Source organism: Lycium barbarum, chromosome 8, assembly GCF_019175385.1.
Source record: "Lycium barbarum isolate Lr01 chromosome 8, ASM1917538v2, whole genome shotgun sequence".
NCBI lineage: Eukaryota > Viridiplantae > Streptophyta > Magnoliopsida > Solanales > Solanaceae > Lycium > Lycium barbarum.
The window spans coordinates 120,667,207-120,694,178 of NC_083344.1; the positions used below are offsets into that span (position 1 = coordinate 120,667,207).

Consider the following 26,972-nt stretch of genomic DNA (forward strand, 5'->3'; position numbering starts at 1 on the left):
ATAGTACACTTAAACCTATAGTTTTCAAATAAAACTTACTTCGGGCACCTTTTCAACCCCTAAAACGATGATCTGAACGTCTATGTATCCTTTGATGTATTGAGTCTACATTATTGTACGCAGAAAACAATATCAGGTTCTATACTATAAAATATTGACGATTCGGAGTCTTGACACACGACTAATCGTTGGTCAAAGTATTAAAAAAAACATTAAGTGTTGCAAAAAAAAAAAGTTAACCAGATTTTTTTTACTGGTCGCTATAACACAGTATTTTACTGCGTTATACCAAAAAAATAAAAAATTCTTTAACGCATTATTTTACTACGTTAAAAGACTTAACCGTGACGTTATGATTAAGTCCTTTAACGCAATAAAATATTGCATTAGAGATACTTTGGTACTAGTTTTTTTTCTTGGGATATTTTGGCTCACCGTGTTTCTTTTTGGGTCATTTTGGTTCTGGACTCACTTTAATTTTTGTCCCTCAAATTGGTGGCCTTTAATTTTTGTGCTCTACCTTTGCAAATTCTGCCCCGAATTCTGTCCATGCAAATTCTGCCTTAAGGCAGAGGGTAAAAATTAAAGACCACCAATTTAAGGGACAAAACTTAAAGACCACCAATTTAAAGGGCAAAAATTAAAGACCACCACGAATGAAGGCCAATCCGCAGAAAAAAAAAATGCTTAATTACATCATATTCGTGAGAAAATCCAACAACAGCTCTTTTGACAACATGTAGGCTTCGGTTTGAAGAGAAAAAAACCTATGCAATTTCATTCACATCGATGGCCACACGTCAAACAAAAACACAATCTGCAAAATCAAGTGCAAAAAGGGGAGCCAAAGTTGCTGTTTGCTTTTCTTGAGATAAAATTTGGACTGTCTGAAAATGGAAGGTTACTACTCTAGGAAACGTCACAACCGGTAGATTTTGACTAAGGATTTAGATAATGTAGAGTTCTACCCCTCTTCTGTCGAAAGAGAGTAACTACATAGTTAATCAATTTGGGGCCAAGAAATTACCTTCATTGATCCAACCTTGCTGACCAAACACTAGCAAACGTCTCATAACCATACTCTATTCGGATTTTTCAACCAAATATTATCCAATCTAAGCGCTCAAAGCAATCAAGAACAACAATGTCACTTTTTATTAAACTGAGCTTTTCCCACAAACATCTTTGTATATAAACAAGAGATGAAGTTTGCACTTCAATTTACACATTATACACAAACAAGGCACAAACTGAAAGATGGTATCCAATTGTTTGTTTACATACAAATAATCCCAAGCTAGTCTCGACAACTTGTCTTCCTTAAGAGGCAGAATACAATGAAGTTTGCATCTCTGGTAATGCTTCCTCTTTACCAACAACAGGCTCACAAGCATGCAGAATAGTGCATACATCATTTTTCTCAAGAAAATGTTCCGCATTAATGAGGATCACCGGTGCATACTCAAAGACCATTTTCTTGCACTGCAGAACATCACGAGGCACAAACAAAAAGACGGTGAGACAGAGGAAGAAAAGAAACATCAGTACAGCTACCAAACAGCCTTGTATCCTTCCACATATTAATCATCAAGTACTTAATACTCCCTCTGTTTCAATTTATGTGAGCACGGAGTTTAAGAAAGTAGAGAAGACTTTTAAACTTGTGGTGTAAAATGAGTCACATATATTTTGTGTGGCTATAAATCATTGCATAAAGGTAAATTGTTTTCAAATATAGAAAGAAGTCATTCTTTTTGTCACGGACTAATAAGGAAATGAGTTCACATAAATTGAAACAGAGGGAGTAGTTCTGTAGAGTACAGATATAATATGACCCTGGCACTTATCAGTATAATCATTTTCAGAGAGCAATTAAGCCTTGTGATGAAGTATTACAACATGTCTAAAAGTAAACAAAATGGATCACCAGCAACCCTTTGCAAACTAGTTCCTTAATGAGGAAGAAACATTAATTGTCGTCAAGCATTTCATTTCTTCTGACAGTTCAGCATTGTGACACATGGGATTGCAGAAGTTTTTTAAGGACGCCAAAATGTCCAACACAAGTACAATAGTTGTTTAGAACTATAACAAAAGAGTTACCAGAGATGGAATTTGGGAAGTATGAGCAGGCATTAAGGTACAACTATGAAGTAAGATTATTTTCAGAGCGTGTTTACCTTATTAGCATATTTTTCAACAGATCCACATGCCTTCAGGAGCAACTCAAGTATGTCTAACTGAAAGAATATGGTAAGCAAATGAGTTTAGTGAAGATATTCACAATGTGAATATATTCTGTCGCATAACAACTACATACTGTCAACTTACCAAATTAGAAAAGGTAAAAATAAACCACCACTTACCGTCTCCATATACATCTATGGGTTAATGACACTTTTTCATAAGGAGCGTAAATGAAATAAAATATGATTCGAACAAGTCATTTTAATGACACTTTGAGGTATAACAAGTTATATAGTCGTTTTAGTTACCAACAGTGCTCAACAATGTATCTCCAGGATGGATATCACACCCAAGGGCGTAGTCTAGCGATCAAAGAGGTGGAATGAAAACCATGAGAATCAGGATTCAAATTCTATTTGAGGCAAAATCTGTTAGGAGATTTCACTCTATCTGCCTAACTTTCTGTGGACTAAGTTACTCGGTAGGTACCTGGTGAAATAGTCGAGGTGCAAGCAAGCTAACCTGGAATCCAAGACACCACCGCAATGTAGATAGACACACAAGCATGCACACACATGTATTATATATATATATATATATCCTATATGAATAGCTCCAACTAAAAAGAAATGCTAAACATTTATTACCCATCCACAAAGTTGAGAAAATAGGAATTCTTTAAGTGTTGTTAAGTACACGTATACTATGACATTTGTATCTCATCAAAACTTATATTAGTAGCTTGAGCTTCCTAGGCATTATGAAGGATTCTAAACGAAGTATAATTATCTGTAACACATCTGCAATTTTTTATCAAGTTCATGCTAACACACCCATGTTGGTTGTTTTTTCAAGATACCACATCAGTGGTACAGATTTGCAATTTAACTTGACATTGAGAATCAGATCACCTTCACAATACCACAGACTTCTTAAGTAATTGTAAGTGGACCCTAACCCTTAAAACATGGTTCCTTTTTCTTTTTCTCTATAGTTCAGCATAAAGTGTATATAATGAAAGACTAGCTACCTGAGTGTCGGGATCTTTCAATTTCGATAGTGTCTCTCTAACCATTTGATGGCATAAGTCACAGCCATTCTGGGAGAACTGTTGAGAGATGGAAACCACTTTCTGACAAAGGTCAGCCTTTTGGCAAACGTCGTCAGGTTTTATAGTGGAGATCTCTAAGAAGAAGAGAGGAACATATTGATCCACCAGGGCAGTGCACTACAAACAAAAGATTTTAAGAGAAAGTCACTTGCAAATTAATGTAGCAACAGACAGAAAATAGCATATCAATGTTGTTGCATGTATGTATCTCCTAAAGATATCAACCTATAGCTAAGCCTTGCGAGGCGCACTTAAGGCTTAAAGTTAAGTGCAATACAGGCTGAGCACTTCGCCTCACTTATAAGGGGCTTTGGTGCAGGTGACAAAGCGTCAAGGCATCACCAATTGCTAATGGACTCCAACACTAAACAACAGATATAGACAGCAAAGTGATACATTTATCGAAAATCTGTGTGTGTGTGTGTAATTAGGAATTATTAACAATTTAATAGCTCTCGCTCTATTTACGATTTGTGCATAAAGCCCCACCGAAGATTGGGAAATTGTTTATGCATTTCGCCTTTGATATCGAAAGCAATTATTAATCTTTTCACACACAGTCGCATAAAGCCCCACCGAAAACAGTCTAGCTAAGGCTCTCTGGATAAGATCAAAAGACAAACTCCACTAGTTTATGAATTCGCTTCATCATAATAGGGCTAATCTAAACCAAAGAAAATGGGACACTTTAAGGAATGCTCAATTCAAATCTGCACGATGAACCATACTCGCAATAAAAACGAAAAGGAACTTGGGAAGCAGGTTTGGTGTGTGCTGTCTGGGAATTGCTTTCAACCCATAATCAGAGTGGTCTCCAGTTTCTTTCTTTGTTGTGATAAGATGATTGATATCATAAAAATTGGGTTAAAACATTTAAGGATTTCTCAAAGTAGAATAAAACTATTGGATGAAATGGGATGAGCACATTAAAGGAAGACTTCCTGTCACGACCCAACCCCGTGGGCCGCGACTGGCACCCTAGCTGGGTGCCCGTACATACCTACCTGACCGAATTTCGTATCGTACAGAGTTTTTTTCAAACGGATATTACAGAAGTAGGCCGATACAGATACGGCACGCGCGCAAACATATATATATACCTGAACATGCAGACATTTACAGATAAGCCGATAAGGCTAACATACAGACGAAACCCGTAACCCACACATCTATCTACAGGCCTCTACAGACATACAGAATCATATGACGGGACAGGGCCCCGTCGTACCCAGAATTTCCATACATGCAGAACATACGGAAAACAGAAGATATATACCAAAAGTGTATGCTCCGGATCAAAGGAGCTTTTCAAAACAGCTGAATCAGAACCCTACGCTGGCGGCGTATCACCTGGTGCGTCTGTACCTGCGGGCATGTAGCGCAGCCCCCGAAGAACGGGGGTCAGTACGAGAAATGTACCGAGTATGTAAAGCAGAAACATAACAGATACAATCATAGTCCGAACCGGAGTCACAGAAATATAACGGACAGAACCATACATCAGACGGACGGACAGAGTCATGATGCAGACCGACATACAGAATCGTGGTCCATACAGATAAACAGAATCATGGTTCAGATAGACAGACGGAATCATAATCCGGACAGATGAGCAGGATCAGTATCCATACAGACGTACAGAATCGGAACCCATACAGACGTACAGAACCAGAATCCATACGGACATACAGACATAGTCGAAATTCAGGTTGACAGACAGAAGTATACCAGACAGAATTATGCATGCAGAGTAGTGCAGAGTCATACTAAATCATACAGAATCATACGGAGGCACGTGCTTATATAAACACTGATGGCACATGCATACAGACATACAGATCCCGGCCCTGTCTGGGGGCGCGGTAAACAGAACCCGGCCCTCTTAGTACGGGACGCGGTGGACAGACAGAATCAGATCAAATCATATGCCATCCTGGCCGCCATCCCCATACACAGATCATAGTATCATACAGACATACAGATCCCGGCCCGTACGCCGAGGGACGCGGTGAACAATGCAGAGAAATATGCACGATAACAGAACCTGGCCCGGGACGCAGTGAAGGAATGCATTGAGATAGCCACGAACAGATCCATGGGAAACCACATACATACAGACTCAATCAGACTAAAAGGTGCCAAACGGCGAGCCAAAATCAGAGTATACGGATAGTATGCATAGTACGCGCCTATATCCTACTTGGGAAGGCACGACAGATTATTATCAGAATCGGATTCTCAGATGATCAGAAGTTATTTTATAAGAATTTCATAAAAATAGTTGTATCATAATCAAAATAATAGTTCAGATGGTTTCTGAGAAAATCGGATAAAACGGAAGTATTTAAAGTATTACAGAAGATATCGGGCCTTGCGGGCCCGCCTCGGACCAACTCGAGGAAACATATGTAAATTATCGCTAATAGACCTTATGAGGTCATCCATAATCGTTTGGAAGTGTTCCGACTCCGTTTAGGGAAATTTTGTACAAAAACTCACTTTAAAGGCAATTTGTAAGAAAATAGCTTCAATTGAATTGAAGGAATTGGAGCGGTTTTCCGTCTCGAATTCCGGGGAACGGAGTCGTACTTAAGGCTCGCGGCCGAGCCTATCACATCCAGAACATGCCTAGGAACAAAGGGAAATGCTTCACATACCTCGATAGCGCCTTACGCTCGCTTGGCGTCAATCCCAATTTCGTCCAAAATCTAGAAATGGTCAAGTTTACCATTTGTTAGTTTCAAACTTTTCAATAATCCAACTTAACACATGTTTGCCTACCGAAATTTCGGCAGCATTTCCTCTGTATATAAGACATCCCCGAGACTTAGCTCGGCTCAATTCACTACACAACAACCCAGAACAACAGCAAAAACAACAACAGACATTAAAACACACACTATGGCATCACTAGCCATCGTTTCGGCATAACGACACATCTTTCGTTTCAAACTTACATTTCCAAACCAAACTAGATAGACACACAAGCATGCACACACATGTATTATATATATATATATATATCCTATATGAATAGCTCCAACTAAAAAGAAATGCTAAACATTTATTACCCATCCACAAAGTTGAGAAAATAGGAATTCTTTAAGTGTTGTTAAGTACACGTATACTATGACATTTGTATCTCATCAAAACTTATATTAGTAGCTTGAGCTTCCTAGGCATTATGAAGGATTCTAAACGAAGTATAATTATCTGTAACACATCTGCAATTTTTTATCAAGTTCATGCTAACACACCCATGTTGGTTGTTTTTTCAAGATACCACATCAGTGGTACAGATTTGCAATTTAACTTGACATTGAGAATCAGATCACCTTCACAATACCACAGACTTCTTAAGTAATTGTAAGTGGACCCTAACCCTTAAAACATGGTTCCTTTTTCTTTTTCTCTATAGTTCAGCATAAAGTGTATATAATGAAAGACTAGCTACCTGAGTGTCGGGATCTTTCAATTTCGATAGTGTCTCTCTAACCATTTGATGGCATAAGTCACAGCCATTCTGGGAGAACTGTTGAGAGATGGAAACCACTTTCTGACAAAGGTCAGCCTTTTGGCAAACGTCGTCAGGTTTTATAGTGGAGATCTCTAAGAAGAAGAGAGGAACATATTGATCCACCAGGGCAGTGCACTACAAACAAAAGATTTTAAGAGAAAGTCACTTGCAAATTAATGTAGCAACAGACAGAAAATAGCATATCAATGTTGTTGCATGTATGTATCTCCTAAAGATATCAACCTATAGCTAAGCCTTGCGAGGCGCACTTAAGGCTTAAAGTTAAGTGCAATACAGGCTGAGCACTTCGCCTCACTTATAAGGGGCTTTGGTGCAGGTGACAAAGCGTCAAGGCATCACCAATTGCTAATGGACTCCAACACTAAACAACAGATATAGACAGCAAAGTGATACATTTATCGAAAATCTGTGTGTGTGTGTAATTAGGAATTATTAACAATTTAATAGCTCTCGCTCTATTTACGATTTGTGCATAAAGCCCCACCGAAGATTGGGAAATTGTTTATGCATTTCGCCTTTGATATCGAAAGCAATTATTAATCTTTTCACACACAGTCGCATAAAGCCCCACCGAAAACAGTCTAGCTAAGGCTCTCTGGATAAGATCAAAAGACAAACTCCACTAGTTTATGAATTCGCTTCATCATAATAGGGCTAATCTAAACCAAAGAAAATGGGACACTTTAAGGAATGCTCAATTCAAATCTGCACGATGAACCATACTCGCAATAAAAACGAAAAGGAACTTGGGAAGCAGGTTTGGTGTGTGCTGTCTGGGAATTGCTTTCAACCCATAATCAGAGTGGTCTCCAGTTTCTTTCTTTGTTGTGATAAGATGATTGATATCATAAAAATTGGGTTAAAACATTTAAGGATTTCTCAAAGTAGAATAAAACTATTGGATGAAATGGGATGAGCACATTAAAGGAAGACTTCCTGTCACGACCCAACCCCGTGGGCCGCGACTGGCACCCTAGCTGGGTGCCCGTACATACCTACCTGACCGAATTTCGTATCGTACAGAGTTTTTTTCAAACGGATATTACAGAAGTAGGCCGATACAGATACGGCACGCGCGCAAACATATATATATACCTGAACATGCAGACATTTACAGATAAGCCGATAAGGCTAACATACAGACGAAACCCGTAACCCACACATCTATCTACAGGCCTCTACAGACATACAGAATCATATGACGGGACAGGGCCCCGTCGTACCCAGAATTTCCATACATGCAGAACATACGGAAAACAGAAGATATATACCAAAAGTGTATGCTCCGGATCAAAGGAGCTTTTCAAAACAGCTGAATCAGAACCCTACGCTGGCGGCGTATCACCTGGTGCGTCTGTACCTGCGGGCATGTAGCGCAGCCCCCGAAGAACGGGGGTCAGTACGAGAAATGTACCGAGTATGTAAAGCAGAAACATAACAGATACAATCATAGTCCGAACCGGAGTCACAGAAATATAACGGACAGAACCATACATCAGACGGACGGACAGAGTCATGATGCAGACCGACATACAGAATCGTGGTCCATACAGATAAACAGAATCATGGTTCAGATAGACAGACGGAATCATAATCCGGACAGATGAGCAGGATCAGTATCCATACAGACGTACAGAATCGGAACCCATACAGACGTACAGAACCAGAATCCATACGGACATACAGACATAGTCGAAATTCAGGTTGACAGACAGAAGTATACCAGACAGAATTATGCATGCAGAGTAGTGCAGAGTCATACTAAATCATACAGAATCATACGGAGGCACGTGCTTATATAAACACTGATGGCACATGCATACAGACATACAGATCCCGGCCCTGTCTGGGGGCGCGGTAAACAGAACCCGGCCCTCTTAGTACGGGACGCGGTGGACAGACAGAATCAGATCAAATCATATGCCATCCTGGCCGCCATCCCCATACACAGATCATAGTATCATACAGACATACAGATCCCGGCCCGTACGCCGAGGGACGCGGTGAACAATGCAGAGAAATATGCACGATAACAGAACCTGGCCCGGGACGCAGTGAAGGAATGCATTGAGATAGCCACGAACAGATCCATGGGAAACCACATACATACAGACTCAATCAGACTAAAAGGTGCCAAACGGCGAGCCAAAATCAGAGTATACGGATAGTATGCATAGTACGCGCCTATATCCTACTTGGGAAGGCACGACAGATTATTATCAGAATCGGATTCTCAGATGATCAGAAGTTATTTTATAAGAATTTCATAAAAATAGTTGTATCATAATCAAAATAATAGTTCAGATGGTTTCTGAGAAAATCGGATAAAACGGAAGTATTTAAAGTATTACAGAAGATATCGGGCCTTGCGGGCCCGCCTCGGACCAACTCGAGGAAACATATGTAAATTATCGCTAATAGACCTTATGAGGTCATCCATAATCGTTTGGAAGTGTTCCGACTCCGTTTAGGGAAATTTTGTACAAAAACTCACTTTAAAGGCAATTTGTAAGAAAATAGCTTCAATTGAATTGAAGGAATTGGAGCGGTTTTCCGTCTCGAATTCCGGGGAACGGAGTCGTACTTAAGGCTCGCGGCCGAGCCTATCACATCCAGAACATGCCTAGGAACAAAGGGAAATGCTTCACATACCTCGATAGCGCCTTACGCTCGCTTGGCGTCAATCCCAATTTCGTCCAAAATCTAGAAATGGTCAAGTTTACCATTTGTTAGTTTCAAACTTTTCAATAATCCAACTTAACACATGTTTGCCTACCGAAATTTCGGCAGCATTTCCTCTGTATATAAGACATCCCCGAGACTTAGCTCGGCTCAATTCACTACACAACAACCCAGAACAACAGCAAAAACAACAACAGACATTAAAACACACACTATGGCATCACTAGCCATCGTTTCGGCATAACGACACATCTTTCGTTTCAAACTTACATTTCCAAACCAAACTTGTTATTTTGATATTCATCACCCACCAAATTCATTACAACATACATCGGAAGCATCCATACCATTTTCACCCAATATTCATAAGGTATGCGAACATTCAAACTTTCCATTAAGCCACTACTTTTCCAATTTTTCCTAACCTTCAACATACAAGTTCATTATACATTTCCATCTTCCAAATTCATCCACAATAATCATAATTTTCCTCTTGATACTTTCATTTCCATTTTTACATAAACCATAACAAAGTTGTATGTTTTCCTACAACAACTTAATAACCATTAAGTTCCTTCACTCTCCTCACATAATCCATGATTAAAACAACCAAAATATTAATTCAAATCAGTCCATCAATTTCAATTAAAACAGCCCCTCACCCATAAATTTCAACAAAACAACAAACGAGTTTATAATGTTGTTTTCTCCGTTCTAATTCGTTAAAACTCTAAATAAACACTTTAATAACATAAAAGGAATTTTATAAATACCTTATCAGAAGATCCACCACGAAAATTTCATCCCCCAAGACCAATATTTATCTCAAATTGAAGGCAACGCAACGTACAACATTTTTCTCTTCATGAGCTTCGGGATTCGGAGCTCGGATTTTGATCAAAATGACCTTCTTAGCCTTGAAGTTTTCTTTCTCTCTCTCTAATGGAATTTTCTGGATCTTTTCTGATCTGAAATGTGGAGGAGGAGGCTGAAAACTCCCTTAAATAATAAGGAAATGGGCCTGACCCGGATTGGAATCGGGTTGGGCCCATTTCACTGCCTAGCTTGACCTTTCCGCCTTAAAATGTCCATATCTCCTTGTACCGACGTCGCCTGGGAGCCCACGACCTACCGTTGGAAAGCTATTTCAATTATCTACAACTTTTATATCTGGGAATTTTCCCAAATTCTAAACTTATAATGCCGTGTTTTCCCCTCCAAGTCAGGTCATCCGAAAACGTTTTCTTAAAAATATTCGTTTGGAGGGCTTCCACTTTGATTTGGCCCCAGGGCCCTTCACGGGTTGTGTTTAACTTTATATATACGATTCATATAACTTTTCACATGTCCCAAAAAAAATATTGATGTGTGGGCCCCACCTCAGCTTACAAATAATTCGACGTTCGAAAATGCAGGATATAACACTTCCGCTATCTTCATGACTGTGCATGGAGCGTTACATCAAAAGATTAATGCCTGAATAGGATCAGTTTTTCTATTGGCAGTCGAATTGATCGTTTACACATGGTCAATAGATGGACATTTAAGTCAAATCTTGTGTACCTCGTGCTTGTATATTGGCATCTTCGAACAGGTCTGGAGAAGTAGGCCAAGTATGTTTGCTTGGGTCTTGTTATTAGCAAGGTAATCAAGTGCAGTAGCAGTATATTCTTCACACAATGTGCATAATCCTTTACTACCGCTGGCGTCTTTCAGAGGCTGAAGTTGTCTCTTCGCCTGTAGGTTACCTATCCACAATTTGCAAGAAAACCAAGATTAATGTTTGCCTTAATAAAGTTTTAATTCAAGTGCTCCTAGATCAACCAAGTAAAAATAAATGACTTAACATAATATAATAAAAATAATGAGATGATAGCATATGCTACAGGAGAATATAGTTAAACATAGATTAAGTAGGCTAGTAAGCATGAATATGAGAAATCTACCAGAAAGAGTAATTGGATGAAGAAATCACCTACATGCCCATCTAACAAAATCTTAACAATGGAGGATAAATAGACAACAAATCCATGTAATTAGCAACTTGAAGAACTTGTAACCAAGCATCCTATTAAAGATTCAACATGATAAATTTTCACCAAAGTTTCTCAAATTATCCAGAACCCTTTATTTTAAAGAGAGCATACTTTGTGCCCAATTTTTTTTTTGGAATAAACTGCTACTACGACCTAGACTAACAAGCAAATAACATGAAACACTTGACCTTCCAAGTTCGTATTTCCACAGTCTATTCTTCTATTTAATAAAAAAGATCATATCTGACATTATATACACACACACAAAAGGGGAACTTGATGTTGATATCATTATAAGTCATATGAGGTATCTAGTTTTTCCAGTGAATGTTCACTAACTCCGTCCTAAATAAAGGAACAAACAAACCAAATTGAGTTGAAAACAGAGAAGAACCGCGTGGCAAATATATTGATGGTACTTCCTCATGTGACTGGTTGGTTGGTAATAGGTGCAGAAGAAAGGAGAAGAGAGATCTTTAGTTTAGAGCAACGTCGATATTGCAGTTTAAATTTAGAGGCTTGGAGAAGAATAACTGGAAGAGAAAAAGGTCATTGCTGTAAGAGTTTTTAAGAACTGAAAATTAGTAAATGAATAAACTGAAAGCAAATTCAAAGCTTAGAAAATGCTTTCACTAACAAAAAGTCACAAACTTCCGTAAGACATCTATCCTGGAAAATCAAAGAGGTTCTCGTTAATTATAGGTAGGGCACTGACCATAAAAGGACATCAATGCTGTTAAGGGACTATTTTGAACCTACTCTTCATAGTTAAGGGACCATTTTTGTTAACTTGTAACAAATTTAAAGGACTAAAATCGTTAAGTGCATAGTTAAGGGACTATTTTGAACCTACTATCATAGTTAAGGGATCATTTTTGTCCTTTTCTCCACAATCCAACATGAGTTGGAAACCAGCAGCCAGCACCTCCACCGACTAGTGCAATAGTCGTACAAGTATTCTAAATTTTAAAATTAAATAAAAGGATCTTTATTTTATACTCTCTCTCTCTCTCTCTCATATTTTGTCTGACTTTGCTGCATAAGTTGGTGATTGAGCCTCTTGTGTTGAGATACAGATTCCCATTCACAGCCCCTTTGCCACATCAATGTTGGTCCATTGATGTTATGGAATTCGAAATTTATAATTGGTGGATTCCTAAATTTATTTGCCTTAGATTCCAGTCATTAATATATTAGGTAATACATAAATTTTTGTTTAAAGAATTTACTTTCTACATTTTGATATGATGTACTATACTTAATATATATTTTGTTATGCGCGTCGAGTATGCGTTCCTGCAAAAAATATATTCAAATTTCTAAGTTCATAGATGTAAAGTAATACACGGACATTGATGCTTCATTCCAGCATTTTCATGACAAAATCCCAACAGCTTTTTTGATAACATTGGAGGCTTCAATTAAAAAACAAAACTAATGCAACTTCATTTCACGTTCTACTCCTCCTCTCGAAAGGAGTAACTACATAATCAACCAATTTGGGGCCAAAAAGTTACCTTAATTGATCCAAAAAGTTACCTTCATTGATCCAACTTTGCTAACCAAGTAGTAGCAACGTCTCAAAACCTTATTCTGTTCGGATTTTTCAGCCCAAATACTATCCAATCTAAGCGCTCATAGCAATCAAAGAACAACAATGTAACTTTTATTAAATTGAGCTTTTCCCACAAACATCATTGTATATAAACATGATGAAGTTTGCACTTCAATTTTACACATTATACACAAACAAGGCACAAACTTAAAGATGGCATCCAATTGTTTGTTTACATACAACCAAAGCAAGGCTCAACAACCGTCTTTCTTAAGAGGCAGAATGCAATGAACTTTGCATCTCTGGTAATGCTTCCTCTTTACTAACAGCAGGCTCACAGGCATGCAGAATAGTGCATACGTCATTTTTCTCCAGAAAATGTTCCATGTTAATGAGGATCACTGGTGCATATTCGAATACCATTTTCTTGCACTGCAGAAATCACAAGGCACAAACAAAAAGCCGTTGAGACAGGAAGAAAAGAATCATCAGTACAGCTACCAGACAGCCTTCTATCCTTCCACATATTAATCATCAAGTACTTAATAGTTCTCTAGAATACAGAAGTTTTGCAAGTAATATCATATGACCCTGGCACTTAGTCATCAGTATAACCATTTTCAGAAAGCAATTAACGCTTGTGATCAAGTGTTACCATATGTCTAAAAGTAAAATAAATTGGATCACTACAAATCCTTTGCAAACTAGCTCCTTAATGAGGAAGTAATATCAATTGTCGTCCAGCATTTTATTTCTTCTGACAGTTCAGCATTGTGACACATGGGATTGTGGAAGTTTTTTAAGGACGCCAAAATGTCCAAAACAAGTACAATAGTTGTTTAGAACTATAACAAAAGAGTTACCAGAGACGGAATTTGGGAAGTATGAGCAGGCATTGAGGTACAGCTATGAAGTAAGATTGGTTTCAGAGGGTATTTACCTTATTAGCATATTTTTCAACAGATCCACATGCCTTCAGGAGCAACTCAAGTATGTCTAACTGAAAGAATATGAGAAGCAAATGAGTTTAGTGAATATATTCTGTCGCATAACAACTACATACTGTCAACTTACCAAATTAGAAAAGGTAAAAATAAACCACCACTTACTGTCTCCATATACATCTATGGGTTAATGACATTTTTTCATAGGCAGCATAAATGAAATTAAATATGATTAGAACAAGTAACCTTAATGACATTCTGAGGTATAACAAGTTATATAGTCATTTTAGTTACCAACAGTGCTCAACAATATATCTTCAGGGTATCACACCCAAGGGCGTAGTCTAGTGATCAAAGAGGTGGAACGAAAACCATGAGAATCAGGATTCAAATTCTATTCGAGGCAAAATCCGTAAGGAGAAGTTCATTATATCTGCCTAAGTTACTGTGGACTAAGTTACTCGGTGCCTGCTAGTAAGAGGTAGTAGGTACCCAGTGAAATAGTCGAGGTGCATGCAAGCTGACCTAGAGTCCAAGACACCACCGCAACATAGATAGCCACACAAGCACGCACACACATATATTAATATACACTTATATATATCCTATATGAATAGCTTCAACTAAAAAGAAATGCTAAACATTTATTACCCATCCACAAAGTTGAGAAAATAAGAATTTTTTAAATGTTGTTAAAGTACAAGTATATTATGCCATTTGTACCTTATCAAAACTTATGTACGTAATTAGTAACTTCCTAGGCATTATGAAGGATTCTAAACTAAGTATCATTATCTGTAATACATCTGCAATTTTTTTCTAAGTTCATGCTAACCCACCCATGTTGGTTGTTTTTTCAAGATACCACATCAGTGGTACAAATTTGCAATTTGAAATCGACATTTTTATGTAGCACTTACACAATCAGATCACCTTCACAACTTCTTAAGTAATTGTAAGTGGACCCTAACGCTGAAAACATGGTTCCTTTTTATTTTTCTCTATAGTTCAGCATAAAATGTATATAATGAAAGACAAGTTACCTGAGTGTCGGGATCTTTCAATTTCGAGAGTGTCTCTCTAACCACTTGATGGCATAAGTCACAGCCATTCTGGGAGAACTGTTGAGAGATGGAAACCACTTCCTGACAAAGGTCAACCTTTTGGCAAACGTCATCAGGTTTTAAAGTGGATATCTCTGAGAAGAAGCGAGGAACATATTGATCCACCAGGGCAGTACACTAGAAGCAAAAGATTTTACGAGAAAGTCACTTGCAAATTAATGTAGCAAGAGACAGAAAATAGCATATCAATGTTGTTGCATGTATGTATCTCCTAAAGATATCAACCTATTGCTAAAGCCTTGCGAGGCACACTTAAGCCTTTAAGTGCAATACAGGCTGAGCAATTCGCCTCACTTATAAGAGGCTTTGGTGCAGGTGACAAAGCGTCAAGGCATCACCTAACTAAACAACAGATATAGCCAGCAAAGTGATACATTTATGAAAATGTGTGTGTGTGTAATTAGGAATTATTAACAATTTAATAGCACTCGCTCTATTTGCGATTTGTGCATAAAGCCCCACCGAAGATTGGGAAATTGTTTATGCATTACGCCTTTGATATTGCAAGCAATTATTAATCTTTTCATACGCAGTCGCATAAAGCCCCACTGAAAACAGTCTAGCTAAGGCGCTCTGGATAAGATCAAGAGACAAACACCACTACTAGTTTATCGATTCGCTTCATCATAATAGGGCTAATCTAAGCCATTCTGGATTTCAAAAGAAGCCAAACTGTATCCAAAGAAAATGGGACACTTTAAGGAATGCTCAATTCAAAATCTTCATGATGAACTATACTCGTAATAAAAACGAAATGGAACTTGGGAAGCAGGTTCAGTGTGTGCTGAATGGGAATTGCTTTGAACCTATAATCAGAGTGGTCTCCAGTTCTTTCTTTATTGTGATAAGAGGATTGATATTAAAAAAATTGGGTTAAACATTTAAGGATCTCTCAAAGTAGAATAACACTATTGGATGACATGGGATAGGCACATTAAAGGAAGACTTCTGCTATCTTCATGACTGCATTGAGCGTTACATCAGAAGATTAATGCCTGAATAGGATCAGTGTTTCTATTGGCAGTCGAATTAATCATTTAGACATGGTCACTAGATGGACATTTAAGTCAAATCATGTGTACCTCGTGCTTGTATATTGGCATCTGCGAACAGGTCTGGAGAAGTAGGCCAAGTATCTTTGCCTGGGTCTTGTTATTAGCAAGGTAACCAAGTGCAGTAGCAGTATATTCTTCACACAATGTGCATAATCCTTTACTACCGCTGGCATCTTTCAGAGGCTGAAGTTGTCTCTGTGCCTGTACGTTACCTATCCACAGTTTGCAAGAAAACCAAGATTAATGTTTGCCTTATTAAAGTTTTGATTCAAGAGCTCCTAGATCAACCAAGTAAAAATAAACAACTGCACAAAATAATTATTATAAGATGATAGCATCTGCTACAGGAGAATATGGTTAAACATAGATTAGGTAGGTTAGTAAGCATGAATATAAGAAATCTACCAGAAAGAGTAATTGGATGAAGAAATCACCTACATGTCCATCTAACAAAATCTTAATAATGGAGGATAAATAGACAATAAATCCATGTAAGTAGCTACTTGAAGAACTTGAAACCAAGCATCCTATTAAAGATTCAACATGATAAATTTTCACCAAAGTTTCTCAAATTATCCAGAACCCTTTTATTTTAAAGAGAGCATACCTTGTGCCCAATTGTTTTTGGAATAAACTGCTATTACGACCTAGACTAACAAGCAAATAAAATGAAATACTTGACCTTCCAAGTTTGTATTTCTAGTCTATCCTTCTATTTAATAAAAAAAGATCATATCTGACATTATATACACACACACAAAAGGGGAACTTGATGTTATATCCTTATAAGTAATTTGAGGTATCTCGTTTTCCCAGTGAATGTCCGCTAACTCCATCCTAAATAAAAGGAACAAACAAACCAAATCGAATTGAAAACAGAGAAGAACCTCGTGGAAAATATATTGATGGTACTTCCTCATGAGACTGGTTGGTTGGTAACAGGTGCGGAAGAAAGGAGAAGAGAGATCTTTAGTTTAGAGCAACGTCGATGTTGCAGTTCAAATTTAGAGGCTTGGGGAAGAAAAACTGGAAGAGAAAGGTCATTGCTGTAAGAGTTTTTAAGAACTGAAAATTAGTAAATGCATAAACTGCAACAAAATCAAAGCTTATCTTAAAAAATGCTTTCACTAACAAAATGTCACAAACTTCCATAAGACATCTATCCTGGAAAATCAAAGAGGTTCTCGTTAATTATAGGTAGAGCACTGACCACAAAAGGACATCAATGCTGTTCACAGAATTTGTAAATTTTATGGCTGCACAATTACTATTTAGCACAGTCATCCTTTTCCTATGTGTGTGATATTTAAGTTATCCCATCACTTCACAATCCATGTTACAAAAATCATATCCCAACACAATTCTAAAGACACAAGAATAGGAGGAGTACCTGAAACATCCTCAGTTTTTTCTTTAATAAGGAGGTCAGGGGCTGCTAATTCTCTAGCAGTACAACACACAACACCGAGTATGACAAGAAACAGGCAGACCTTGACATCCATGCTGCCAAGTCAAACGGTCAGTCTAGATTCAAGAAAAAGCATAATAAAGTACAAAAAAATATAAATCAACGAGAGACATGCTAATGGCACTTGAAGAATGGCAGTTGCAAGAACTGGAAGCTGTTCATTTTCTTTTTGTTCATTAATCATCTGTTTGTTGTTCATTAATCATCTGTTTGAACTCACATAAACATATGTATCAAGTACATTCTCTGGAATCCCATATAACCATAGGAAAAGATCTGGGATTTGCCCCACTGAAAGAATAAAGTTTAAGTGAGATTAGACGGAAATGTGATGTCTAAGCCTTAATACAAAAAAATCTGATATGTAATTCAGTCTTTATGAAAAATGGCACGAGAACAAGATGTACCACATAGAAATAACATAGGGTGGTTGAAATAGAAGTGTTACTGGGAGTGCTATGCGATAAAAAACCTACCAAAATGGAAGACAAATTCTACCAAAAAGGTTATGTTACCAGCAATGTTGTATGGGAGTGCATGTTGCTCTCTAAGTTTCAGCATATCACAATACGAGTGTCTTAAAAGTGTGAATGTTAAGATGAATGTGCAGACATACAAGATTACATAAGATCACAATGATCACATCCGACATAAGGTGAAAGTAACATCCTTCGAGGATGGAATGATAAAATTCTTCTGAGATGATTTGACCATGTAAAAGCCAATGCACAATTCTGTATTATGATGATTGAAGGTGTTAAAAAGGAACGAGATAATCCTAAATTCACATTGCCTCAAAAGTTCTACAATCTCAAGGACTATTAGCAAACTGAACTAAGAACAAAACAGGAAAAGTAAAAAGAGAATCGTTATAAGCAATGCCAATTAGTTGGATCAATGTTTAGACTTGTTGGACAATTACAGCAGGTCTAGTGCTTACTGGGAGTCCTTTTTTATATCATTATAAGTTTAAGAAATAGAGAATTATAGAAACCCTAATTTAATATTTCGAGAAGAAGGTAGAATCCTTAATTTGTTTTAAAAGGCAAATGATGGAGTATTAGAATGAACTAGTCCTAAAAGGGAATGGATATAGATGACTCATATAGTTGACCTAAACCAGTTTGGTTGATGCAGAGTTAATTTATTATATTTCGTATTTTGCTTACAAGTTCATTTTGTCAACGAAGTTTCTTTACTGGACTTTATTTGGTTATACAGTACAAGAAATGAAGTAGCCATACTTTAGAAAGAGGATTTGACAGAAATATGCAAAATTGGGTCTCCTAAAAGATTATTTTGTGTATAATTTTTTGCTTACATTTCATTAAAGGGGATATCTTTGGTCGCTCAACAAGTTCAACAATAATTAAATCATCAACAAGGTCTACCAAGGATTTGCAGCATTGAAAACTGAGTTTCTAACTCTATTTGCTGCAACGTACTGCTATACACTTCAATCACATGTCTGTTAGGATCAGATAGTACTTTAACTTCAATCATATATATATATACACATATATATGCATAGCAAGCAATCTGCTAAGACGTTGGAAGTTGACACTTTTACCATGGACAAAATTCTTCAAAAACTGGGTCTTGAATCCGTTTATTTCAATAGAACTGATCTCCCACTCATTCATTATGAATTACACAATCAAGTGAAAGAACAATAGGAATTTTAAAAAAAAAAAAAAAAAAAAGTTGAAATGCAGAACACGAGGAGATTCACGATTTCCTTTGCAACAATTAGCGTAAAATTTAATAAAAATTTATTCGCTTCACTACCAACTTCATGACTTTGGACTTCAACCAAATAAAACAAGCAAAAGAAATCGGTCCTAATTTGGTTCATGCTGGCTTTATCTCAGGGTCATTAAATAAGCAATAAATTATTACCACTTAACTCAGTCCAACAGTCACATGGGCAGGTTACCAAGGTGACTAAGACTAGACATATTGCCTTTACACTTTTTTTTTTTTTTTTGAAACTGGTAACTGAAGATTTTGCCTCTACACTTCATAGCACTAAAATTATCAACACCGGCCTTTCTAAAAGTATTTGTGTATTTTTAATAATTTAACAGTCTCACAACTAATTTTTACAATACTCGTCTAACAAAATCCATAATACAACTCGGACTAAAAAATAGTCGAAGTCAAAACCATCCTCTTACTCTTAACACCAGAAGTTGATCCCTACGCTAAGCGCTTTACGTCATATCAATCAATCAATCAAAACCTCAATTTCAAATTAGTAACGGATCAAACAATCTCACTTTCGCCTGAATGTTTGACAGTCATATCAATCAATTACGTCTCAATACCAAAAGTAGTAACGGATGGAATTTCCAACTTCGCTCAAGTATTTGACAGTCATCAGGGGCGGAGGGAGAGTGTTAGCTAAAGGATCAGTCGAACCCACTAGCTTTGGTTTAAACTATATATTTGTCTTAAACATCCATCGAATATGTGTACATATTATTAATTTAGAACTCAGTAACTCAAAAACATTAGAATCCACAACCCAAAAGTTTCAAATCCTGGCTCTGCCTACGACAGTCATGTCTAAAGTAAATAATAATAACAAAAATCCCACATACTTTTTACTCTAAGCAGAAATAGCTAAATTATATTACTACCTTGAAGTTTGATCCAGTGAAAAGGCAAAAGTAAAAAAAGTCAAATTACTTAGATTTGAACCAAACAAAACCTAGCATATTATTAATTTACACGAAACACAGACAATTAAAACAAGGCAAATATAAGAATAAGGACCCCATAAAAGAATTAAGGAGAAAAAAAAAAACTATTCGCAATTATTTGTTAAGATTAGAATCAGTTGTGTTTGTACAGTTAGGAATGTAAATAAAGAAAAGGAAAAAAAAAAAAAAGATAACAAGAAAATTAAATCTAAGAAATTACGTATATAGGGAAGGATGATTGAGGATGTATACCTGCAAGAATTTTTGTGGGTAAGCGACAAATAGAGAAACTACGAGGGTTCTTTCCTTCAAGCAAGTGCAACAACTCCCTATTCTTCTAAGGAAAGTATTTGCAATTATTTTTTTGGCTTATTGGGGATTTTCTATTGGGAGCTAATCTCCTGTGGTTGCTACATTTTGGATCCTTATCCAACCGGATTCTTTTTTTTTTTTTCTTTTTCTTTTTTAAATAGAGATAATAAGGGAATGATATTAGTTAAAAGGGGTTTTTACAAAAATGAATAGAGGTATATGATTTTCTGTATATAAGGGCGGTTTTAACATAATATATAAGCGATTTGTTATATCTTGTAGAGGGTAATTTCACCCGGAAAGAGAAAGATCAAGTGTGATATTTTGGCCATTAGGCTGATTGTTGGGACAATGGGACCTAATTACGTGTTGTATTTATAATTTGTCTATATAGTTTGAGAGATCTATTTAAATGTAATATACAATCCTAGAAATTACTAATATAATTTTTTGTTAATTACCGATCAATTTGTCGTTGATAATTTTAGTAACGAATTTAGATTTGTAAGTAAATGCTAAATATTGTAAACAAACCTTTTAGCAAGAGATTCAAATTTGTTGGTAACTCAATTTGCCAACCAACTTGATCAATTTACTAACTGATTCTTTTTATTGGAGAGTTAAGTTTTTCTGTAAAGTACAGTCAAACCTTTCTATAACAGTATTGTTTGTCTGCATATTTTTTAATTGTTATAGCGAGATTTTTTTTTTGTTTGTTTTTTTGATAACAACTGTAAATGATTACCCTAACAAACAAAACCAATTACAACCTAACAGAGCACCTAGATCCTCAGCCACCTTGCCAGGAAGAGTGCTGAGCAATCTTAGGCCTCCAAGTAGAACAGGAAAAAAAACTGACTATACCTCTCAGTTTAAGCAAAAATTCTATACATCTATGAGCCTTCTTAGAGGTGCTAATTGTGTCTAATCTTTCAACTATTTCCCTTTTTATCTGTACAATTACTTCAGCCGGCTGTACATGTATCCCTTTGTAAATGCTCAAATTCCTAGCTCTCCATGCATGGTGTACCATGGATCCCCGGACGGCAACAATGATTTCCTTCTTAAATGGCCTCCTATGACTTTGATGTCTCACCCATTGAATGAATCCAGCACTTTGAAATATTGTTATAGAGAATATATTAATGAAAAGTTAGTTCCAAAAACGCTTGGTTATTATAATGAAATGTTGTTATAAAAAATGATTGTTATAAAGAATGTTGTTTATACATGCAATCTGCAATTTAACTTTTTCTTTTTTAAGCTTGTATTTCAATGAGCACCCCATTTTGCACATTCGGTTGTCAGCCTTTATTTATCTTTATTTAATTGGAAGAATGATTTGAAAAATGACACTCTATTCTCTAGATAGTGAAATGCTAGAAGTTTGACACAAGAAATGTACAAACAATCATCAATACCAAACGTGTAAGTAAATATAACCTGATGCATGCAGCATGATTGACTTAAATGATATTTTGCAGTTGAGCTATGACAAACAAAATTCATGTAAATCTCTATTTAATATCTTTAAAAAAATTATTCTCTTTCGTAATGTTTGAGAAGGTAGAAATACAGCATGTGGTTGTACCTACCATAGGGCAGAACAGAATTAGCCCCACAAACTTATTACTCAACAACCACGAGTTTCATGACTAATTTCCTTTAGCACCACACTCTGCTTCCAATAAACTAAAAAAATAAAGAGAAGGCCTACAACTATTTATTACTACTATACCTTGAGCACAAGAGGGACAAGCACCCTTATCTTTTTGGTCCAAAAGCAAATATACTAACTTAATATGCATTATTACACAGTGAAATGCAAAACTAAGACATTACAATCCATAATCTAAAAGACATAAAGTAGTCCAGTTTGTCTGCTTGAAAAGCCTCCAAATCAAGCAAACAAAACAACACTACACCCTTATTTACTACGTCAAATCTGACAATCAAGTCATAATAATATTATAGTACATTTTTTGGAATAAACTAAAAAACAAAGTGTGTCACATAAATTGAAATCGAAAAAGTTACTTGATATGCATTATTACATAACAAAATGCAGCTCTGAGCACCTTGCAACCACGAAATATTACAATCTGTAGTCTTTCTGGCAGAAGTTAGAGAAAAAGTACTATAACAGTTTGTAATTTATCTGCCTAAAAAGCTTCCAAACAAAATGGCTTTACGCCTTATCAAGTCATAATTACAGCCAAGACGGCTCACACAAATAATCTTAGTCTTCACCCGATCGATCCTCATTTATCTCCTCCAGAATCACAACAAGAGCAACTACGAACGCGTAATCCACATTGGGATACACTGTGACCCCAAAATTGTCTTTCCCAAGCAGTAGACTTTGAGCAGTGTGTTTCCTGTGCATTTGAGCAATTATGGTATTAGTATTTCCTGCATAAATGACACATGATCTTTCCAACCAACTGCCTTCAATTCTGAAATCACAAACATCTTCTTTTGTGTTATGTGCCAAGAATACATCCAACTTGGTTTTGAACTGAAGAAGTGAAGACTTCTTTACACTAAAAAGGAAATCTTTTGAGTCTGTGCTCTCTCCTCTGTAGACTTGCCATCTCCTGTGGGCACTCAACATCTGAAGAGCAAATATGGAAAAAGAAATTTAATAATGTCATAATGAATACCTTAGTAGCAGATTTCTTACAATTGACAAGAAAAATCTATACAGGACATGATCATGAGTTTGTTATGCACTTGAATATGCCTCTATGCTAAGCTTTCAATATCTCAAGTTTATTTTTTGGACACTACAAAACAGAGGAATTAGAGGTCTTTGATGGCAGGGATGAATGAGTCCATACAAAAGTTAAACACACTTTTATCTAGTATTTAGCTCTCTGGTGTAGTCTCAAGTCTGTAACGCCAAAAATTTGACTTTCCGGTGATTCGTATTTTCTAGGCAACTAACTCATAGTTTAGGTATTTTACTGTTACAAAACCAGTTTTGTAGCTTTAATGTTACAAATAGTTAGTTTAGTGACTTTAATAGTATTAGAAAAAATAATTTTGTGACTTTAGTGTTACAAATAGTAAGTTTAGTGACCATAAATGAAATTAACCCCAAATTGCGCGAATCCGAATTTAGTTGGACTCAATGCAGATACGCGACACCGGATGAGAAACCCAAAAAAAGACGTCATAGCTTAGTGTGAACATTCTTAGACATGTTTAACCATCAATAACACAATTTTTTAATATTGGTCCATCACTAACAACTTTCAACAAGTCTGATAGTTTCTTAATAACTTAAAATTACGAGTACACAAATAGTACTAAAATAACTTTCTTTTGGATGAGAGTTTACATGGTTTATGTGCCGGTGGAAATACTAAATGTACAATATACGATCGCGATAAAGGCTAAATTCATTCAGTGATATGCTATTATACTGTAAAAAAGTATCAATAATCAACCAAAATTGAAAGCTTCCCTTGAATTTAGGTGCGTGTATATCTTATGAGTTACTTACTTTTCAACAATTATTTCTCATCCGTAAGATCCCCCATCCTCGGAGTTAGACATGATGTGATGTCTGCTCTACTCAATTGATCACTACTTTAGTTTATATTCCATCCTTCCTAATATATCATATAAGTCAAATTAACCTTTTAAATTCGACGTCCAGTCAAAAATAATGTTACATAAATTAAAATTTATCAAATATCCTGAATCCCAAATATATTAAAGTAGAAAAATGAGCAACAAAGATGTCATCTACGCTAAACGCCATCTAATAGCCTCTTTGATTAAACCTAATCGCTAGACAAGCTTTCTAATTTATGTAATTTGAGCTTTTGAGAGGAAACAGCATAATAAGAAAAGATGTAAATACTACAGATCTCGTCAATTCAACAAATATATATGGTGTAATAGTGCCAGTAAAAGGAAACAGAAAAAATAATTAAAATTACAACACCTAACACGAATTAAGGAAAATGTAAAAGAATTTAAGTTATATGCATGAACAATTAACTAAAGATCTTAGTTTAACATATTCTAACAGGTAGATTAGCGTGTTTTTAACATGTTATGACTTGTCATATAATCCACAAATTACATGATTGTGTAAATATTTTTTTACTTTGTCAGTAGGAGTGTACGAAGTAAACCGACAAACCGCACCAAATCGATAATCCGAACTAAACCGAGAAAAAAACTCGACTAGTGGTTTGGTTTGACTTGGTTTGGTTTTAAAAAAAAAAAACCCGAACACTATTAGTTTGGTTTGGTTTTAACTAAAAAAAGTCAAACCGAATCAAACCAACCCGACATTATATTTATAAAATTTCAAACATATTTTATACATTAAAATATTTATTTATAATGTAATTTATAAATGTTTCTTTAACTTTTCATAGTTTTTTATCTTTTAACATATTATTTCAAGCTTGGAATTAGAATTTTGAATGGTCCAACAAATTTTATAGCCCAATGATATTAGTAACTCAAATAAAACTCAACAAAAATCAAATCAATACTAATGCTAACAAAAGTAATTTATATCTAACACTAGAATGACAATAATGTTGATATCTATTATTTAGTTTTATATTAGTTTAGAAAGTGAAAATATATAACTTAATTTTATTTTTTTCTTTAATATCTAGTCATGTAATTAATACATATTACCGTACTTATTTTAGCATGAATTAGTACTTTTAGATTATGATCATTTTCTACATGTCTTATAAATTAGCCGTATTTATTGTAGCATGACTTAGTACTTTTAGATTATGATCATTTTATTTTATGCAATTTCGCTAAATTTTTTTCGTTCAATATTTTAGTACAATTTCATTTCTCATCTCACGTTTTGTGTTATTTTCTTAATAAATATCTTAATTAGATAGTCGTATGTTACTGGGACTAAAGAAATATTTGAAGTACAAGTTATATGTCTTGTATGAAGACTTTATCAGAAAAAAACCCGAAAAACCCGACCAACCCGAAAAAACAGAGAAAACCCGAGGTTAAAAAACCCGACTTTTATTGATTTGGTTTGGTTTATAAATTTAAAAATCCGATACAATTGATTTGGTTTGGTCTTTAAAAAAACCGAACCAACCCGGTCCATGTACACCCCTATTTGTCAGTACATAAAACTTAACAAGATTTAGTAGTAAAGAATTAAGGATAGATAATAACCTTTTGTTGGAAAGTGACGAGAGGGTTGCCAGAAGCATCAACCAAAACTCGTCGATCACGAAGGCTAAACAGCTTCCCTTTAACTTCGAATACGATGTTGCCGTTAACATCGGTAACTCCGAAAGCACCTTCAGACAAAGTCATCAGTTTCCTGACAACGTTCAAATCAACTGGATACGGTGCACAAAACTGTGGACTTATAATTGCAACCTGCTGATTTGCTGCTAGCATAGGCATAGCCATCTGAGGAGGATAATAGCCACTTGTTCCTGCCATAGCTAGTAATTACGTACTAAAAACTAAAAAGAGATGATTTGGATAGATTTAGAAATATTTCAGTTTTGTGAATCTTGTTTACAGCGGGTTGAAGTATATATTTTTAAAGTTGAGAGTAATTGATTAATGAAGAAGAAAAGGAAAGTGGAAAGATGGTGAGAAGTAATGGAAGTAATGGTAGAATGGTGGCAAGTGTTGGAATAGTTCTTTGTCGGCCATGGCAACGCGTATGAGTATAGTATTTGTGATAAGATGCCAATCTATTCTTGCGGGTGTATACGCGGGACAATAGTCATCGTTATCAAAATGGATGATGCGGTTATAATTCAGTAGCTTAGTTTTAAGCTACATATTCGTATTGTAAAATGCACGTATTTATAACTTATCATAGATTTAATAAATTGTATTTTTAGAATTTTAAATACTAGTTCCGCCTATGACCATACATGATGTTTGCTAGTTTTTCTCCATGTTAATGTTTTATTAGATAATAAATTGAGGGAAAAAAAGTTTTAACACGTATTAATATATTTTTGAACTTTAATTAAGATCTTAAATATTTAAATTGATTTATATTATGAAAATAAATATGTTATTAAGAGGAAAATAAAAATTACTATTATAAGTTAATAAAAATTAATAGAAAAAGTTATTGCTCCCTTCGTTTTAATTTGTTTGTATGATTTTTACTTGGCACGGAATACCAAAATGTTTTTTATAATGGGAGTGATAATGTGATAATAAACAACTATGCATTAAGATGACTTGGTAGATTATCTTGAAATGCAAAAGTTA

At 35.7% G+C, this 26,972-nt stretch overlaps 2 protein-coding genes across 7 annotated transcripts; both read right to left on the bottom strand.

Moving 5' to 3' along the window:
* Positions 1-1,132: 1,132 nt before the first annotated feature.
* LOC132606977 (uncharacterized) lies at positions 1,133-20,849 on the bottom strand. Of its 6 annotated transcripts, XM_060320750.1 has the most exons (8): positions 20,658-20,849; positions 17,921-17,991; positions 17,623-17,735; positions 16,260-16,444; positions 6,753-6,950; positions 3,218-3,415; positions 2,181-2,240; positions 1,133-1,482 (listed from the first exon to the last, which is right to left on the bottom strand). In XM_060320750.1, the coding sequence occupies exons 2-8, from the start codon at positions 17,956-17,958 to the stop codon at positions 1,321-1,323; spliced, it is 954 nt and encodes a 317-aa protein (XP_060176733.1). In that variant the 5' UTR covers positions 17,959-17,991; positions 20,658-20,849; the 3' UTR covers positions 1,133-1,320. The 6 variants fall into 6 exon arrangements, with proteins under 6 accessions (XP_060176733.1, XP_060176734.1, XP_060176736.1 ...); XM_060320751.1 differs by lacking the exon at positions 17,921-17,991 and having other exon boundaries at positions 20,658-20,843; XM_060320753.1 differs by lacking the exons at positions 17,921-17,991; positions 20,658-20,849 and adding an exon at positions 20,343-20,545.
* A 1,861-nt stretch (positions 20,850-22,710) lies between these two features.
* LOC132606979 (protein LURP-one-related 10-like) lies at positions 22,711-26,487 on the bottom strand. The gene is made up of 2 exons (XM_060320756.1): positions 25,902-26,487; positions 22,711-23,331 (listed from the first exon to the last, which is right to left on the bottom strand). Exons 1-2 carry the CDS (start codon positions 26,175-26,177, stop codon positions 22,957-22,959), a joined length of 651 nt encoding a protein of 216 aa, XP_060176739.1. The 5' UTR covers positions 26,178-26,487; the 3' UTR covers positions 22,711-22,956.
* Between the last annotated feature and the right edge of the window lie 485 nt (positions 26,488-26,972).

Bases quoted from the DNA above. Each gene is read 5' to 3' on its own strand.
- LOC132606979 (XM_060320756.1), bottom strand. From the start codon at position 26,177: ATGGCAGGAACAAGTGGCTATTATCCTCCTCAGATGGCTATGCCTATG. The intron at 23,332-25,901 runs GTTATTATCTAT...TTTGCTCTTCAG, and splicing joins TCGTCACTTTCCAACAAAAG to ATGTTGAGTGCCCACAGGAG.
- LOC132606977 (XM_060320750.1), bottom strand. From the start codon at position 17,958: ATGGGATTCCAGAGAATGTACTTGATACATATGTTTAT. The intron at 17,736-17,920 runs GTGAGTTCAAAC...TTGACTTGGCAG, and splicing joins TACTTGATACATATGTTTAT to CATGGATGTCAAGGTCTGCC. The intron at 3,416-6,752 runs GTAGCTAGTCTT...TTTTGTTTGTAG, and splicing joins TGAAAGATCCCGACACTCAG to TGCACTGCCCTGGTGGATCA.